Genomic DNA, 19,838 nt, shown 5'->3' with positions numbered 1-19,838 from the left:
CTATATCGCATAATCTTAGAACTGGTCGTAAGCGATTTCCATACATATCGTGCTTAGGTTTTCGGAAGCAAGCATTTCTATGAACAAATAACAGGCTTGCAACATTACCATGTATTTTGGAAGAGGCATTGCCATCTCTCGGTGGGTTTTGCTTAAAATAAAAATGTGATGTAAAATATTAAAGCGTATGACTAGATCCAGCGTCTGTGTATTTCAATATAATCCTTAAACGATATTACTAATTAATCGAGGTCTAGATTGCACAATCCTTTAAATTTAATTCACGTTTCTTTTAACACTATATTTACAAAATATTTCCTTTTTTAAAAATATTATTTATAATTCCCAAACTTTTTTTATTGTTTTTTTTTTTAGTTTTTATAATATCTTAAGCCGTGGCAAGTGTAACCACTTGATATGGATTCATGCAATAGTGTGTAGTATGTCAGATCTTTTTTTAATAATTTAGATCTAAACTGTCAGTAACCAGCTAATAAAGCCAGGTTAGGAAATAATTCACTCGATTAAACAGGCATTTTGAGATCATTGCTTGAACATGGTTCGTCAAGTTTAATAATTTGTAAAATAGAAAATATAACGTAATATTAAAGGCATATCATGAAGCCACAAAACGAAGTCCGCACGCAAAACGCGCATGAATCCACGAGCGTTGTACTAATTGTTTTTCAATTTAGTAACTATAATGTATTTAAACTAATACCTAATTATATATGAATCGAAATGTGATCTATTTACAAATGGATTTGTTTTAATACTATTTTGGCTAAATGTCGCTAATAACCGCTTACACTAAATTGTGCCGTCGTGTGAAATGTTACCAACGAAACAAACATACCGACAGAATTAAATTATCATATCGTACAAAAATCTACAGACACCTACAAATTAAGCGGAAAGTATACACTTATAATTATTTTGTACAGTTTTTGTTAACGTAAAAACGTAATGTTTCAACAAATCTATCAATACAATTTAAACATATCGCCGGGCGTGCACCAACTCGCGGTCGACTAGCCGACAGCTAGTCCTCGAGCTAGTCCCGGAGCTAGTCGCAGAGCTAGTCCCGGAGCTAGTCGCAGAGCTAGTCTCGGAGCGAGTCGGTGCACGCCCGGCGCGTCCACTCCGTGAGAAGTGGCGCGCGACGTCGCCGCGGCGGCGTGGCGCGGCACGACGCGCTCGCACGAGTCCTGCGACACGCGACGATCAAGTTACTAACATTAAACACAGAATATTGATTATTTGCAAGGCACATTCTCTTAAAAATCCTGAATTTCAGTTTTTCATGTACATATTAGATGCTCCAATAACATCAAAACTGGGCTTGTGACGAACGCAAAAACGACGAAGCGACTTCTATTCACCAATGATATGTATATAATGATTATTATATACCCTGTGTGTCTCGAAAAATATATGAGAAGTCGTAGAGAGTGTACGTTCGAAAGTAAAACGGGTCTCGGTACGATATCTACACTAAGAAGTATTGCTCCTGTCCTGGTGTGGCGTGGTGGTGGCGCGGGGGCGCGGCGCGGCTGCGGCTAGTACCCGTAGCCTCCGCCCGGGTACAGCAGCGCCGCGCCGCCGCCCGCCGGTCAGTGCTGCGCCGCGAACTTCATGCGCTTCTGTTTCTGCCGCTGGTTGCAGAACCACACGCGCACCACATTCTTCTTCAGGTCGAGTTTCTCCGCGATTGCCGTGATCTTTTCGCCGGAGGGTCGAGGCTGCACTGCAAAATACGCCTCGAGACTCCGCTTCTCCGGCGCCGCTATGGACGTCCGCTTGCGCTTCTTTTCGCCTGCGGGGAGCACGCTGGGTGCATCCGGGTCCCGCCGCTTGTTCTTCGCCTGCGCCTCCGCCTCTTCGAGCCACGCCTGCAGGATCGGCTTCAGCGCAATCATGTTGTTGTGACTGAGTGTGAGACTCTCGAAGCGGCATATAGTGCTTTGGGACAGCGCGCCCACGCCGGGTAGTTTAAGATTCGCCAGCGCTTTGCCGACGTCTGCCTGCGTGACGCCAAGTTTGATTCTTCTCTGTTTGAACCGCTCGGCGAAGGCTTCAAGTTCGCGCGGGTCGGTATCTGTGTCTGGGTGCAGTGCGGCTGCGGGGTGTCCGAGGTGTGCGGGAGGCGCGTGGCCGAGCCCGCCGGCGTGGTGGTGGTGGTTCATCACGTGGTTCATGGCACCGTAGCCGTGCAGCTGGTGGTGTGGCGGCGCGCCCTCGCCCATCGGCGCGAGCGTGGTCATCGACGACGACGTCAGAGGGTCCAGCATGTCGAGGCCCTCCATGCCGTGGTGGCCCATCTGTGGAAAGAAATGCTTCTTGTAATTGGTTTTAATCATACTGTCTATAGAAATTCCATGGAGATTGGCGATGATGGCGGGCTAATTAGCATTGATGTTAAATCGAACAAGCGAGCGTCGCGCCGCTTGAGGGGGCCGCACGGGCCCGCGAACAATGATCTTTGTGCAGATTTGCACCCATTCTTTATGAGTGCAAACACTCGAGTGTATTTTTTCATAGATGTGGGGTGCGTCCCGTTGTGACGTTGATTGGGAGCGAGTGTTCTACCAATATGCTTAAGTCGTTGGCGGGCTTTGTTGCGTAAATGAATGTTTGTAGAGTGCACATATGCGCCACTGTCAATATTTTGACGTGAGAGCTGAGGCCACTGACGACTGCTGGGCGCTCTCCACTACTTATGATCTGATTTTTAATGGGATTGTCGACAATTATTCAAATCAGAAACGGCCTGTAATACTTTTTGGTCGTCGGGAAAAGCTGTGAAGTTAAACATTGACTAGATTGTATCCACTCAAATATTTCTTAGGTATAGATGGGAAGTTAATCCATTTAATGTATAAAAAAAAAATACAAAAGTAATATTTCATTTCTATGCAACTTGCTACTTTACCTAACTTATTAAATTAGTAAGTAACTCACCGGTGATTTATCTAATTTACTTCACAGAAAGAACAATTTATAAAGATTAGTCAAAAAATATTGGCAAGTCAGTCAATAAACAAAACAACATAACAAAAATACACAACGACATAAATATCGAATCCAAAAGAATGAAGTAGAATGAAGTAGAATTATCTGGAGCAATGTATTCGTAAAAAGCATTCCGACTCCAGCGGCACGTCGGCCAACTTGTGATCACAAGATCTCCACTGGCTGGTAAGTGGTCATTACAGTATTAGCCAATTTACCACTTATAGCGCTTTTAAACGCACGCATAGTGAAATTCGCACGCCATTATTTTCAATAGATCTATGTAAAAAAGCGGCGATAGCCTAGTTGGGTGTGGAACGGACTACCGAGACGAATATCCGCAGGTTCAAATCCCAACGGCACACACCTCTGACTTTTTTAAAAATCATGTGTGTATTCTTTGTGAATTATCGCTAGCTTTAACGGTGAAGGAAAACATCGCGAGGAAACCTGTATGCCCGAGGAGTTCTCTAAAGGAATTTCGAGGCTGTGTGGAGTCTACCAACCCGCACTAGTCCAGCGTAGTGGAGTAAGACCTAATCCCTCTCAGCCGTAGAGGAGGCCGTGCCCAACACTGGGACAGTATATAGTTCAGGGCTGATATTATTATATGTAAACAAACATGTCGCGAATGTAAAGGTTGGTATGGGTACTGCGTTGTATATTTTTAACTGAATAAAAAAACGGAGGAGGTTCTCAATTCGACTGTCTTTTTTGCCATCATTGTGCAAAAACCTTTGTGTACCGACTGACAAAACATTCTTGCTAGTGTTTAAATTATGCTACGCTGTGGATGCGTCTGCAGTCAGAATGGTCCGGTTGATTACAGAAATATTAATGTTTCACAACTTATATACGTAAACTTTATGGATTGGATTTTATATTTAAAAAATCATAGCTGTTGCCTCACCGTAATCGCGTAAGAAGGCGGATCAACTTGTCTCTGGCATAGATCGAGAAACGCTGTGATGAAGTATGAAGATTTTTGACACTTACTTTTTGTATTGCAATTTATAGTGTCATAGTTTACAATTTCTCTTTCACAACTTCTGAGTAAATACATTTTTTTTATTATTGCTTTGAATGACGAGACGAGCTTGCGGTCCGCCTGATGGTAAGCGATACGACCGCCCATAAACAGTAGAAACACCTTGAATTACAAAGTATTGTTTGGTATTTCACTGCGCTCGCCGTCCTGAGACATGAGATGTTAAGTCTCATATTATGTCCCGTAGTTACACTGCGTACAACCGTCAAACCGGAACACAACAGTGACTACACACTACTGCTTGGCGGCAGAAATAGACATTGATACCTACCCAGGCGGACTCTCACATATGAGAGACTTCCCACAAATTTACTACTCGACATAAAACTAGCAAAGTCAACTAAATAAATAATAAAAATACAAAAGATACTCTTATATAAAAAATAAAAGGTGAATACTATCTCCATGAGTCGTTTAATACTGTCAAATTAAATTTAATTCATACGTGTGATAGGTTGAAAAATTCGCGAAATGTATTTAGCAAAACACTGCCCTATAAAAGTAAGATCGAGGTAATTTGTTTTTTAAAAATCGAACAGTTTTAACTATTGCTCGAACCCCTTCTCAAATTACCCGCTTCCTACGCCGACAAGAACTATATCCGGTAAAACAGTTCAAGCTCAAATTGAACCGAGTATATTTTTCGTCCACATAGTGTAATGTCCGGTGAGTTTAAACACATAAACATGGCTGGTCCCCTGTCCGTGCCCGTCGCCCTGGGGGCCACTATATCAATATTACGTGGACATTCGCGCGTGTCTCACGAAACGACGCCGAATGGACCACTATTTTTTATAGCTACTTTATTTATCTCATTCAAATTTGGAAATTGATTATGGCTAGAACAAATATGTACGTTAGGTAAAAATATGTAGAAGAAAAATTAAGAAATGTCGCACTCTTAATAAAATAATGATTTAATTTAAAATTGTTAATTTGTGGCAGTCGTCGGAAAACTAATTTTTGGTTGCTACCTTTTTTTTTGAAGTTGCTGTAAATTGAGCTTATTAAAGATAGGTAAAAAATGAAACATAGCATGAAAAAATAGGGAAAATCTAAAAGGTCGCAAACAGAAATTGGTTCTTTGACGATAACCACAAGTTGTCAATTTTGAAATGGGTCATTATTTTATTAAGAGTGCGATGTATTTTATTGATAGAATCATCACCCATTTCAGTATCTCTGAGTATATAAGATGACCGAGTAGAAAAGCTATACGATCCGTTACTGTGTAGTGTGGTCCCACGTAAATGTTAATCAAACGAATAATCCTACTAATATTATAAATGCGAAAGTTTGTGAGGATGGATGTATGTTTGTTCCACTTTCAGGAAAAAGCTGCCAAACGGATTTAGATGTAACTTTACAATAATATTGGTTAGCCATCAGAATAACACATAGGCTACAATTTATAATGATTTTGTGTAATTTAGTCATAATATAACGATACATATCAAATAAGTCGGAACAAAAATTGCTATCTTGGCGTACGCTACCTAAACAAAAATGACATCTTTGTCTAAAAAGTTAGACAAAGATGATGTACCGTAGGATTGTTTGTCTTAAATAGTTTTAAATAAAAGTCCGCGACAGCATATATGTACCTTTTTGTGGAAGCCACTACGACCAAAATACTGAGCGATAAATATAAAAATCGGATACATTTTTTTACAATGCACAAGCAGAACTTTTATCTCGAAAAACTCCTTCACGCGGGCGAAGCCGGGAGCAAAAGCTACATCTAATATGTTAGTTGTCTCGTATGTTATTTGACGGACAACATACTTCAACAATATAAAGTAAGCCGTAAGATTGAATTAAGGGTTTTTTAATAATGTTCAAGTATAAAATAGTTGATACATATGGCACTCTTTTACTATTTATTTGTGATCTTGACTTTAATTATATTCTATGATTAGCGTTTACATAGACTTCGTGAAACAAGTTCTAAATTAAATACCAGAAATTATTTAAAGTACTATTGCTACTAAAGTATAGAAAATAATGTGACACTAATTAAAAGTCTTCAACCACTTGATATCAAAAACACCTGTGAAGCATTTTATTTTTCGAGTATTAATACTGTAATACACCGATACTTAACAGGAAAAAATACAAGAAAAGACGATAGATAAGCGTTTTATATATCGGATTCGGTTTCAGGCTAAATATTTTTTTCTGTTAATGACGAGACGAGCTTGCCGTTTGCCTGTTGGTAAGCCATACGACTGCCATGTTATGCATATCTATATATATAAAAATGAATCCCTATTCCCCTTGGTCACGCCATCACGCATGAACGGCTGGACGTGTTTGGTGGCTGGTGTTTATTATTGTCAAGAGAAGGTTCTCATGAAAGAAAAAAATAAAAAAATAGCGCGGAAAATTAGAAAATTTAAGAAAACTTAACGAAAATATTAATTCTATATAACCGTCAATTGTTTGAAATAACTGTCAGCGATTGACAGAATGCGCGCTGCAAATTCAAAGTTAAGACGGGACAATGTCTGTCGGGTCAGCTAGTAAATACTACAAAGGAAACGGTCGTAAACTACGAGTGTTAGTAATTGGCCGATCATTTACTTCAAACGCTCTAGAATATTTTGCATTGTTTCCACCTTCTATTTTCCGTTACAAATTATTGACCAGTCGATGCATTGATTTCTTTTCTTTCCCGTTTGTATTCAGGTCGATCATAATATTTTATGAGTGCGATTTTCGTGTCATTTACCTCGAAGAATAGGCGATGTAAAGTTTTCTTCAAATCGTATATTATTTGTGACAGGGGAAAAATCTATTTGAGAACAAACGTGGACTTATATATAGAAATTAAAAACAATTATAAATGTGTCATAAATAATATTCAACAAGGGAACATCGCGTTAAAATTAAAGTCTGTTGTACAAAATACACATTGTTATCTGCGGATATATAACCAGTCTAGTAGACTTTAAGAGATTACTTGAAGTGATAAAACTACTATCATATGTACTACGTACTAGATTTGGCGTTCCAAATATTCACTATTTATTCGCTTTAGTATGGTGTCAATATTAATAGCTAATCCTAATAATAATTACGTACAGAGTGGCGCTCATAATATGAGAACTCGAGTCTAAGTATAAATCTGGATGTGAATAAAAAATATTAGTCAAAAAAGTAAATTAATTTGTTGGTCAAGTCAATAAATAGGCCATAACAGTGACGAATTGTTTGCCATTTTGGTTCAGATTTTGAACAAATAGTTTATATGGACGTTCGTGTCGAGGTACAGAATATACGTCAATTACTACAATCAATTGCTACACTTTTAGTAATTATAATTATACAGGGTCATTTTGACATTGCGTTACTAACCACATACTCGTCTTCACCTTTGCTGACGTTGTGCCAAAAATCATACATACATAACGAATATTTTCACCGAATATCCTGGTTTTAGTTTTCTGATTTTTTTATCATTTTTTAGTTTAATGTGAATATGGCGTGTTCGTGAGGGTATTTCTTACAGAAACCGTGAAGATGCCGCTGCGACGAATTCTCTAAGAGTAGTAAGTAGTGGAATTAGAGCGCAAAAACTAAACTTACTCACTAAATCACACTTTTTTATTTTACATCCACGGCTCAAGTAACTTATTGTAAAGTTTTATTTATAAGTAGAAGAAGTATATGGATTCATTTAGTAACGCAATGTCAAAATGACCCTGTATAATAATGTCCTTCAGGCGAAAACGTAAATAGCGAACTTAATTTAAATTATTACAACACATTTACAAATTTTACTTTAAATTAATTATTTGGATAATTATGTTATCTTAATAAATATTGTACGCTACTTCGCTTTAATCTGTGAAAAGGAGATATTTATTCTCCGCTTAAATTCTAAAATCAACGAGAAAATATATTGATATATGATGGAAAGAGACGCAATCATATTTAGTGACGTCATCAGGAATTAAGTACAATGCGTGCAACAGAAAGAGTTGGCGCGCTATCCTCAATACGCGCATATACTTAAAATATCAATTGCTGCTATTTCTTAACAAATTTTATTGCTGATTTGAGAGAAAATCTTTTTCGTGTTAACTGCTAAATACAGAATAATTATCTAAATAAAACGTAGTATTCCCTATTGTCACACAAATTATAATCATGTATAATTCGTTTTATTTCGAGCGTTCGTGTTGCGTTCATTACACAGGTGTGCTGTACTGACAATTTGTACTCAATGGGGTGCGTGGCTATGAAGGGATGGCACCCTTCACTCCATGTCATTCGATTGCTAGTGCTGCGCTTCTGTCGATATCAATGTCGGTGTTAAATCGATGCATATGATATAAGCATGATTTCTATCAAGATAAGAACAATGTTTGGAATTGGAATGAGTTTTCGAATGACTGTTTATTAGGTTATATATTTTTTTTCGTTTTGCGTATAAGTGATGCGATATAAAAAATAAAAATATGTTCAAATTATCGAGCCATAAATCACTACAACAATTGATATCAAATAAATATAGAATATTACTTCGCTGTCCTTGCTTTCTTTTATTCACTACGATTTCAATAAAGAATTGCTAACACAATAATAAAAAAAATATATATTCGAAGCCGTTATAATTCTAACTTACAAAAAATGCAATATCATTTTTTTTATCGATATATGCGCACACTAGTTGTACTATTGCAAGTAGATATTAAATAAATGATATTCCTTTAATAGTGATTTGTATCATAACGTTATGATTTGGACAAGTGGCCGAATTTATATGGGGTGTAAAGTGTGTGGGGCCATACAACGCGCGGGTTGACGAGCGGAGGCGGGGGCGATTAACTTTGTTTTAAATTATTTAATACCGATTTAAAGAAGGATATCACTAGACGTGAAAACTTTAGTGTTTTTATATAGTTTTAAGATGCTTGGTCGCTCCAAACATAAACTTTTCGTTTTTAAAGCTTAAATTAAAGCATTGTCCATATGCTATCCTGGATTATGCGTTGATAATGTTTGGTAAACAAGTTTAGCATCTATTACCGCCCAATTCGGTACAATTATACAAAATTCTAAAATTTAAATGAAGCATGTTTTAAACATAAGGTTCCATAACTATATTCAAACTGATAAAACAATAGGGATATTATACCTTTCAAATACCGTTTGTAATAGGTTGATCTGTAATTCTTTAGGGGAGGTCTATGTACAGCAGTGGACTTACAAAGGCTGATCATGATGACGAGGATGTCTTACGATTGGCGTGCCGACATACATATGTTTCAACATATATACATAACGACAAAACAACTGGCTTGTCTGAAAGTATATGTTATAATTAATCGTACATAGTAAACAGATATTTGAATTAAAAGCGCTGAAAACTACCCTTTAGAATATCGCTACGTTAAAATAGATCCACGTCACTAAACGGGTTAGACTGTGGTTAAAGTGGAGAGTTAACTGTCATTCGGACTTCGCATTATTAATTTGTTCATTAGTTAGGTGTGGATTTATTGGACGAATTATATTTTTTATATAAAACAAAATTATCAATGACCTTTTTCGTTTATATCACTGTATTAAAGGCTAAGTTTATGGCGATAGGGCACATGAGCCACTCGTGGTCATTACAACCAGAATTAAAATTATTTATAGCACCGTTCTCTTTATCCTGATACTTATATTTTTAACCGCATAAGGCCTATTTTACTGTTAGAAGTGGAAGAAGACAGTGTTTGCTCTCTGCAGCTTAGTGGCAAAAATGGACAGTGCGGTGATATCTACCTAGACTTTGGCATATGAGGTACCACGCAATCATACCTCCGTTGTATTATGAAGTTTTGTCATTATTACGACAATATTGATGGGTACTGGATTCTGTGATCATTACTTTTATTAAATATTTACATGATATAAATCCTAACACAGAAATAATTATTAAAATCCGGTAAATAATTAATAAGTTATAAGAATTTGAATTTTGGAAGAAGGGGTGTCAATAAATAGAAGAGGCGCAATACCCGCGTGACGTCATTGTGAATCACGACGCGGGCGAAAGAAAGAGATGAAGTGATTATCTTACTCTTGGACATGACAATATTTGAAATATGAATTACTGGCTCATTTAAATTTTAAGGTAGTTTTCGCAGACGGGCTTCGTTTTCGTCATATTCACATTTAAATAAAGGATAATGTACAAAAGCAAATATAATATGATAATACTCTATCATTGGAACGTATAGAAGGATATTTATATTCTCAAATCAAAGAAGACTTCAAAGCAATTATTATTTACCTTTATTAAGATCATTCATACCTTTCTTTTTTGACTATGAGGCCACCAAATCAATTCTGAAGTTATTTTCTGTAATGGTTCACAGTAATTAATTAAATATACATTGAAAATTATTTGGAAATAGAAATACAGGACATCCAAAAGTTTAAATTCATCTCATACCCGCTGGCGCTTATAGGCATTGTCTCTCACTTTATGGCCCCAAACTCCTCCCTCCCTAACAACACATGAATATCGGGTTATATTAGATTCGTGTGAGTGCAATTTGATGGCTCGTTTGACAAATAACATCGGCGCGACCCGTGTGAACCGTAATGTGCGGTAATAGGTGCTAAACTTGCTTAGCAAACGTTACCAACGCGTAAATGCGTAATTTAGGATAGCACAATTGTATTGTGAATGCCCGTGGCAGCGTATGATTTCATGGAATTATGCCGCGAATGCAAAATGGTATGTGTTTTGAAATTTAAATCCTATGCTTGTGGAGAGAACGTTTAATTTTGGTTTTTAGTTTTTATCCAAGTTTGATGTGAATAGTTACTGAAAAAATCGGATAGATGGTTTCAAAACACAATTGTAGGTGTCTTAAAGTGTGGATAGGGCTAAGCTACTCTAATACGGCAATTATGTAGGTGTAAAGTCCAAATTATTATACTTTACTGGTTCTTGCTCGCGATTTCGCCCACGTGAAGGTATTGTCTGCGACAAGTCCCGCTGCATATTTTCCCGGGGTAGAGAGCCTATAATCTTCCCAAAGTCATAAACTATCTCCATACCAAGTATCATAAAAATCCGTTCAGTAGATTTTGAAAAAAACGATCACACACAGGTTTTGGGGACTTTGTTTTATAATATGTATAAATATATCCTAGTTTGCTTATAAATAATACAACCTAGGTTCAGATCTTCAAACTATTTTGAAATGATAACAACACACATTCAGAATTACAAGCCATTAATTTTACGTCATAAACTCTGCACGTCACAGGTTCCAGTATATTCGCAGTCTGGCTGAATGAAGTCGCTATTGGCACAGATGACCTGGAAACTATTGAAAGCTTGCTGTGCGAAATTGCGATGGACTAAACCTATAAAATTGAGATTCTACATACAGCTTTCCCGTACCACGGGTAGGCAGTGGCGAAGGATGATGTTTTCCGAAAAGTAACCCAACTAATAGGTTCTAATAATATGCATAAATGTGATATGGAAATTGTTGTAATGAAAATTTTTACATAAATTACGAAAGCCGGTAGTAGCCGGGTCATATGGACCGTTCGCCAGTAGTAGACAGAGGAACTCATCCATATTTCGCCAGCTGCTGCGTAGCAACTACTGCGCAGTCAGTTTCTGGAGTGACAATTAGCAGAAAATCTAATAGCACTGCTTGCCCCAGGATTCGAACCCTCAGAGCTATTATGATCACAACGTATATAACATATACAGTAATGATTTCGGTTAGCAGGTACCATGTGTCTTTTATATACTGAAGTGGTCATGGCTGTTACTTAATTGAATATAAACTCGTATGGACTGTTTGTGATAGTTAATGTTATAATTGGATATGTTGATTTTATGGGAACAATTATTTAGGTCGAAAATTTCTAAGAGTATTCTAAGAAGCCAACACAACAGTTCTTAGAACTTTTGTCTGTCTGTATGTTTGTCAAAAACTACTGCATGGGATTGAATGCAATTTTCACCGTTGTATTGCTAAAGGCCTAACTTAAAGTATGGGCTCCATTTTATTACGGGGAAATATAAAGCGCAACTATCATATAGGAAAAAATCATTCACAGAGGCGGAGCTGCAAGCAAAAGCTACTACTTCATAATTTAGAGTATTATGTCTTCAGTCATGTTGAACTTTTAGTTGATAAAAGTATGTACTAAGGCGTCACACTATCATATACGTGAGTCCGTCTGAGTTGCATACCCAGACCCACCGCATTGTCTATTTCTACTGCCAAGCAATAATTTCCAGTGTCTATATAAGTCACGCAGTTCAGTGTCATGCTTTGATTTAAATTCGGGCGCGTAGTTCATGAACTATTATGACACTTGTCATCAGGGTAGTCTATTACTTGTCCCATCACCTAAAAATACCTTCACATTATATTATTATTAGCATATCAAGTGATACATTGACTAAAGCTGAAAACAGAGTACTTGGAAAAATAACGAACTTAATTTTTCCTTCCACCAAAAGGCAAACAACGAAACTTAAACACAAACTTAACTAGTAAAGGGGCAAATAAAAAACGCTGGTCCCAGGGGAGGGGCACAGTGCCAGGGTAATTGTCACCGCTGTCACCAGGGACGGGCAGGGGAACGCCATCAAAATGTATTTTTTTAATTGAATATGTGAGTATTGCTAATCGCAATGAAATATGAACAGAGGTCGAAGTTCAAATTGTAATCTTAATTGTGATGAAAACTATTACGATATTATTGGAGTTGCAAAAATTTATAATAGCCATAGAGTTCTAAGATTATTAGAGCGGATATTGGTAAGATTGTCATACAAAAATTTTGCACACGGGCGACGGTTACAATCTACCGTGAAATAGCAAAATAATAATTTAAAATACTTTATATTGTCTCCATATCATGATTTTCAAATTTTTAATGCGAATATTAGCGTAATTTCTCTAAATATATTATTTTAAGATAAATATTTAAGGACGCTGTGCCTATGTATTTTTTCATAATATGTGTCAGATTGTATAAACAATATTAAATAGCCAAAATATAATAAGTACAGGAAATGTAGCGAGCCTCTGAAATTGCCTTATGATTCTCATATGACGCCAAAGAGAAAATGTATATTATGGGTCCAATAGTAATAAGTAAAATTATATCTTTTGTTTTTTTGTTAAGCGCGCAGTACACGAACATACACACTAACACACTTTTTATTTTCGTAATAGGTCTTACTTCTTCTTTCAGTTTAAAATCCTAACTCATGTTTACGTTTGGAGGTGGGCGTTGCTAACTGCGACGCATCTCTTTAACTACTATAGTTATATCTAATAGCAGTCTATATTATTGCAATGTTCCAAATAAATTATTATGATTACTTCTAAATCTAAATATAGCAGTGACGAAAGTTGAATTTTTCGGAACGAAATCCGACACAACGTGGGTACTAAAATGCAAGACTGCAGTCAACAAGTCGTTCTAATAATAATTAGATTATACATCTCTACATAAAGAGAAGCACGAATCAGGCCATTTGAACACTCCACCTCTGGTAGATAGTAAATTCTGCTTAGAAGTGTCGAGGTTTTTAAAGTTCGTAATCCTTTCCTAATACGTAGTATAACTCGTGATTTTTTTGTATTGAAAATATTCGTGAAGCGATTTTAATCAAGTAAAAGTAACTAGCTACTTTATTAGTTGTATATCTCTCTCTTTTCAGTCGGCTCGTCATTATTGCGGATCGTGATCCCGTCCAAGGTCAAATGACTACTAAATAGTAGTTTAGTATCAGACTAGTCTAGTATTAGACTACTAAATAGTCTACTCTAGTCTAGTATCAGACTATTAAATAGTAGTCTTATCACAGGGCGCGATCTTCGGCTTGGTGCACCGCTACGCTCATTGGCTCAGGGAGTTGGCGACCTGGTCAGACCAGCGCTTCGGAATACGCCCTCTTGGTCGCTTGCCTTCGAGCTTGCCGGTGACCACCAACTTCTCCAAGTTGTCTGGTTTCCGTCGCGCTATATGTCCAAAATATTTTAAAATACGACTCAGACGGAGGATAACCTTTGTTAACGTTCCAGCTTGAGCTCTCTTAAGATGGTTTCATTTGTGCGATGAGCTGTCCATGAAATATTAGTTGACTATACTATATAACTAACTAGGAAGTTCGTAAAATTAACCTTAAATTATTTAATTCATAGATTGTTTGATCAATATTGGACTGCCTCAGTGACGTAGTTGTAAGTGTACACGGTACAAGTAAGACTACCGCGCTGAGGTCCTGGGTTCGAATGCCAGGTCGGGCTAAAATAATTGTGATTGGGTGTTTCCATTTTCAAAATTACACAGATGCAGCTCGGAGTCAGGAAGTGGCCGGTGTGATACCCCCGTGCCTCGGATAGCACGTAAAGCCGTTGGTCCTGCGCCTGATCTCTCTCCGGTCATATCGGACTGCCGTCTCACCGGACTGTGAGAGTGAAGCAACAGAGAGTGCACCTGTGTATTGCGCACACACTTGTGCACTATAATATATCCTGCGTACTTGGCTGATCTCCGTTAAAATTGGCCACCGTGGCCAAACTTCGGTTAGGAATCACATTTAATCAACACATTGAATATTATAATAATAAGTAATCATCTTATAAACACACGGTAAACATTTCGATCGAATCCAACCCTCAAACACACTTACATAATGTTTACTTAACTTTCCAATTCAAAAACAAATATCTATTGTCCATATAAAATATAATCCCTCAAGTACCATTTGGAAGTGTTTGGATCAACCCTGCACTGCATCCTCCGTGTAGGGACCCCAAACTGCGAATTTCGGTTCCGCGCACAATAAAACACGCATTACGTGGCCTAACGTACCCTTGTTGCAGGGGAGGGATTCCGAGTTCCTTTTTCGAATTAAGTACCAGTTCTTTTCGGATTAACAATTTGTTTTTAAGAAACGGCTTATTGTTTTCGTTTACGCATTATAAATTTTAACGCGAAAGTGAAAATTGGTGTTTGATGTGTGCAAATGCGTATTATTGAATTATTTATTGCTTTTGATATTGTACCGTTTATGTAATGTGCAAATTCATTATTTTAAGGAATTGTAGTAACAATCTATTTTTAAATATTTTACTTTTTATTATTGGCAAAAAGAGAAGTTCTAGGTACTCTTAATTGCTAATAGGTACAGGTCAACAATGTGTTCAATGATGTTATTCTTTAATCGCATGCAGGTCGCTCGAACTATACTTTTCCTTGAAACGATTTATAAGTTCTTCGAAATTTCCTCAACTACAAGTGTTAAGTAATACAATAGTTACTAGTAATTGTATATTACTACAATAATATTTATTCTACAGTTGGCAAACAGATGTAAGCGTTTTTGTTGGAAAAAATTTACTAGTTTATATTTATATATGTGTTTATATATGTGTAAAACTGAATGTCGCTTAACCACCGTTTTCAATAAAAGATCCCAATCCCTTTTTCGATCTATCGCGAAAATATCAATCGTAAATCTTTTTGCTACATTTATGAATGGCGTACTTTGATTCCATTATTCTCTGGAAAATATTCGAATATTAAGTCAATTATTCTACTTACCATCGTCGTGATCTATTTAAACATTAGGTATAACTATCAAGATAACTTCAATCAAGCCATAAGTTATAAAACTGACCATTTAATTATTTTATATTTCTCCTAAGATCATTTTTTGGGACATCGTTGTTAAAATCTCGAAGATGATTTCTTGATGATTTATGCATATCTTGTGTCTGATTCATCATCATCATCGTCAGCCACTTAACAATTAAAAAAAGAACTGTAAGAACACACAGAACTGCTGAACCTGGGCCTCTTCCAAAGATTATTTAATAAGTTGTTAAAAGTGTGTTCATTGTTTAGAGTAAAAATCTGTATTTCTTTAATAATGTCTTAATCCCTATAACTAATCACTGCTACTTTTAATCACACAACTGGGTAAAGAGACAATAAGAAAGATGGGGTATCGCTGAAAATCAGTGCTGTGACAGCGTATACTGATCTGGTATCCCTTCTACCACATCATGCAAGGAATCCGTTGTTTGCCTGGTATTATTAACTGTGTGTATGTGTGTGTGTGTGTGTGTTTTTTTTATACTTTTTTTGTTGTATTTATGTGTGTAGAGAAATAAATGGTTTAAACTGGTTATTAATTCAAAAACAAAAGTCATAAAGTTCGGATTACACATAAAATTGTTTATAGAGGATTGTTACTCAATTTACTTATAACAAACCGCTCTATGAGTCTAAAGATGATTCTAACAACAATCTTCCCAAAAATCCATAACGTCAAACTACATTTGGCTGGGTAAAGAAATTCTTAATAAATTATTTATAAATCCAAGGGGTTTCCTACTGTGTATTTTCCTTACATAGCTCGCGTAGGGTAACGCGACCGAGTTTATTGTTGCCTTAGTTTAGTACGTGTCAACTGTATATGGTCGGGTTTTACAGCGTCTATAGAAATGAGCTTCAATATCACCGGGTATAACGGTTTTTGGAAACTTGCCATCTTTGCAGATTTAGGGAGACTAATTTGTATAGTTTGGGGAACGATATGGCTACGTTCGCAAATTGGTAGAGTTTTTATTCCAGCGTCGGGACAGTTAATAATTATAAATAGTGTCCACACCCGCAATTAAAAAATATTTTCTCAAACCTTCATTAAACATTATTTAAATTATATGTACTGCTGCAATCGTATGAAAGCTCATGGGAAATATAAATAACAATTCAAGAATATATTATTTAGAATTCTGCTTCCATTATAGCAAAACCGAAAACAATGCACAACATCACGAAACAAAGCGAATAAACTCCGCGCCGGCTCACAATTGCGCCCCATTATATCGGATAGTGCATAGAATTACCTTATTTTTATAGCACAAAGAACATATTTCTTACACATAACATCCCCCGGTCCCTGAGGAGCCCGCCCGACCCCTACACAAGAGGACTTAAAGATTTTCTCTGCAAGCCCTATCGATAGCGTAACGCATTTATTATTATTATATATGCGAGAGATATAGGCGCCGAGCGTTGGATTTTGGCAAAAATTTTACGATCTCCATCCACTTTTATGGATGGAAAATTCGATTCGTATGATTGGTATGGATTTTTGATGATTGAAGGGCCCGTAGTGTTTTATTGGAAATGTGCTTGACATGTTAGCGGCGTATACCGTTGCGGTGAAAAATTTAAAAAATAGAATAGTGGCCAGTGTTGTGAACAAAAAATATTTTTAAAATTACTATTCGCAAGTTTGCATTAGATAATAAATAACCGTTGGTGCGTTTATCATGTCTATTTCTATTTTAAAAGATTAATCAAATTCTAAATTACACCAACTCTAGTTTCTTTTGTTTATAGAAAGACAAAAAAAACACGCGTATCACGACTTTTAACTCCGAAGGGGTAGGCAGAGGTGTTAACAGGGTATTCATTGATCGCCATATGTTCCATCCTATAAGGCCGTATCATATATATACAGCTGACACAAATACGCGTGGGTTAGATGATCGGGCAGATGGTTCACTACTCTTAATTTTTGAAAACCATGTGACGGCGAACTGTTCATGATTACACACGCACACACATACAAATAGTTGCAAGTGTGGACGTCTTCCGAACATAAACGAACGTAACCGATATTTCTTATAAAAAATCCTTTTCGATTGAATCGACCCATGACGCGTGTCATTCTGGCGAGCCGAACATCACGGACCACACTAGACGTAACATACCTCGTAACATAAATGATTGGTAATTTCTACAGGATATCGCAATGGATCATATCGTGATGTAGCACCGAATATACTCATAAAGAAACAAAAACACAGGCGAGCTCTTTTTGGCACGCAGCTTCGAAGTCTGGATGCGGCATTAAATATTATGCTTTTTCTCTTGCGTTACTATTCTATGTTCATCCCTCACTAATTACGACGTTTATCAAAAATATTCATACTAAATAGATACATTTTTAGTATCAATAGTTTACAAAAGATTCAAAACTAACATTCTTAGATTTTCCACTTGGATCAATCGATGGCCTAAATCTATATTTAGTTAGGTACTTTCTTCATCGTTACTAGCTATTGATGTGATCGGGTTGCTAACAGTTTCCAAGATACATCGCGTGATCCACTGTTGACTGCCATTCATATTAAAGTATCACGGAAGTTGTTGACCCCAATCAATACATCATTTGGCTTCGAACAGAAACCTCAATATAACGAAATTTATTTGCTATTTAATCTACGACATTATTATTTATTAGTGTACATAATTGTGGTAGGATATATTTTATATCCGCCCTGATAGCGAGCACCGTACACAAGGAGATAAAACCTACCATAGTGGCCCACGTAAGTGTGTCGCGTTACGGTCTGCCTGTGTATATCCGCTTCTAACAGGCCGGCATAATTGTGTTAACTGCCGAGGAGTAATCAACTATTGTCATTCGATATGCCAACAGACTCCACGTCTGCCCGTGTAAAAAAATCACACACTTCTAAGATAAACCAGGCTTAATGTGTAGATGATTTAAGATTACGTCTAACAAACACATTACAAATGTACCTCTATCACGTGTTTGTTTGTGGTAATATCTATCTAATTTAAATATTTACAATGTGTTTCAAAATCTAAAAGTATCAACAATTAATTGTTACCAATTTTGAATGGGTCTTAAAACTAAGAGGAAGTTTTCTATGGAAATTTAACATGGTTTTTTATGGTTCAGGATCAGGTGAAGTGCAAACATTGTAGAGAGAAAGCAGGCTCTTGACAATGAAGACGCAGTAAGAAAGCAACTGCCTATATAACCGTGGCGACTGTCGAGGGATAATCATTCCTCGTCAAATTTACGCAAGTACGTGCATGAAAATACGTTACCGTTTAAAATAAATATCGAATACCAGGGCCATATTGGGGACGTGAAAAATGTAATTAAAGTACCTGATGCGGTCTCGCGTTGTGAGGTGGCGGGCCCCCGACACCGTGGTGGTAGACCATGTCGTGCTTGAGTTGGGGGAGCGGGGGCCCCGGCTGCGGGCCGGACTGGTGCTTGCCGATGTCCACTGCCGCCAGCGCCTCGGCTCTGCTCAGGAGGCCGTCGTTCAGCCCGCCGAATAGATCGCCCTGATAAGGAGTGACTGTTAGTAAGTTGATTTTTATAGAAATTTAAAGCCTCAGATCATATAAGTAGAACTTATATTTTGTTAATCTATAATATCTTAGTGGACACTGTAAAGTAACATAACACCAAAGACGCAAACTCATTTAAAAAAGGGATGTTGAAATTCATAATAAATGATATAATTTGTTTTTCCATATTACATTTATCTGCCTATATATTTCCAAATTATTAATTTTAACGATTAATTCCTAACTCCTAGAATTCTAGACGCGCCATACAACAAAAAAATACAGCAAAATCAAGATGAAAATGTGGCCTAACATTAATTATAAAGAATAACTTTCACACAATGAATCCAACGGAAAAAAAAAACAAAAAGTTATTCAAACGGCGAACATGGAAAGGGTGAAACGCTAGCAACACTAATCTGAAAGACGCTGCCGTCCGCCGCATCAAATAGTCATGGAGTTGAAACCAACGGGACGCGGACAAGGGTTTTTGCTGAATTATTTTAAATTATTTATGAGTGGCTGTGACCCCGCATTGCCCTAACTCGTTACTCGACGAACGAGCCCTCTATTACTAGCACTTGAATTATTTCCG

The 19,838-nt window shown here is 37.0% G+C and overlaps 1 protein-coding gene across 1 annotated transcript in view; it reads right to left on the bottom strand.

The window, feature by feature from the left end:
* Positions 1-1,613: 1,613 nt before the first annotated feature.
* The window catches only part of LOC115439948 (inhibitory POU protein), a 75,497-nt gene continuing 57,272 nt past the window's right edge, over positions 1,614-19,838 (bottom strand). The window contains exons 4-6 of the mRNA XM_030164038.2: positions 19,055-19,237; positions 9,474-9,491; positions 1,614-2,321 (exon numbers count right to left, since the gene is read on the bottom strand). Of these exons, the coding sequence (XP_030019898.2) occupies positions 1,614-2,321; positions 9,474-9,491; positions 19,055-19,237 (909 nt within the window). The remainder of the gene's footprint in view (positions 2,322-9,473; positions 9,492-19,054; positions 19,238-19,838) is intronic.

This window comes from Manduca sexta, chromosome 27, assembly GCF_014839805.1.
Source record: "Manduca sexta isolate Smith_Timp_Sample1 chromosome 27, JHU_Msex_v1.0, whole genome shotgun sequence".
Lineage (NCBI taxonomy): Eukaryota > Metazoa > Arthropoda > Insecta > Lepidoptera > Sphingidae > Manduca > Manduca sexta.
The sequence above is the reverse complement of the archived record's forward strand: the minus strand, read 5'-3'. Positions and strand labels throughout refer to the sequence as shown.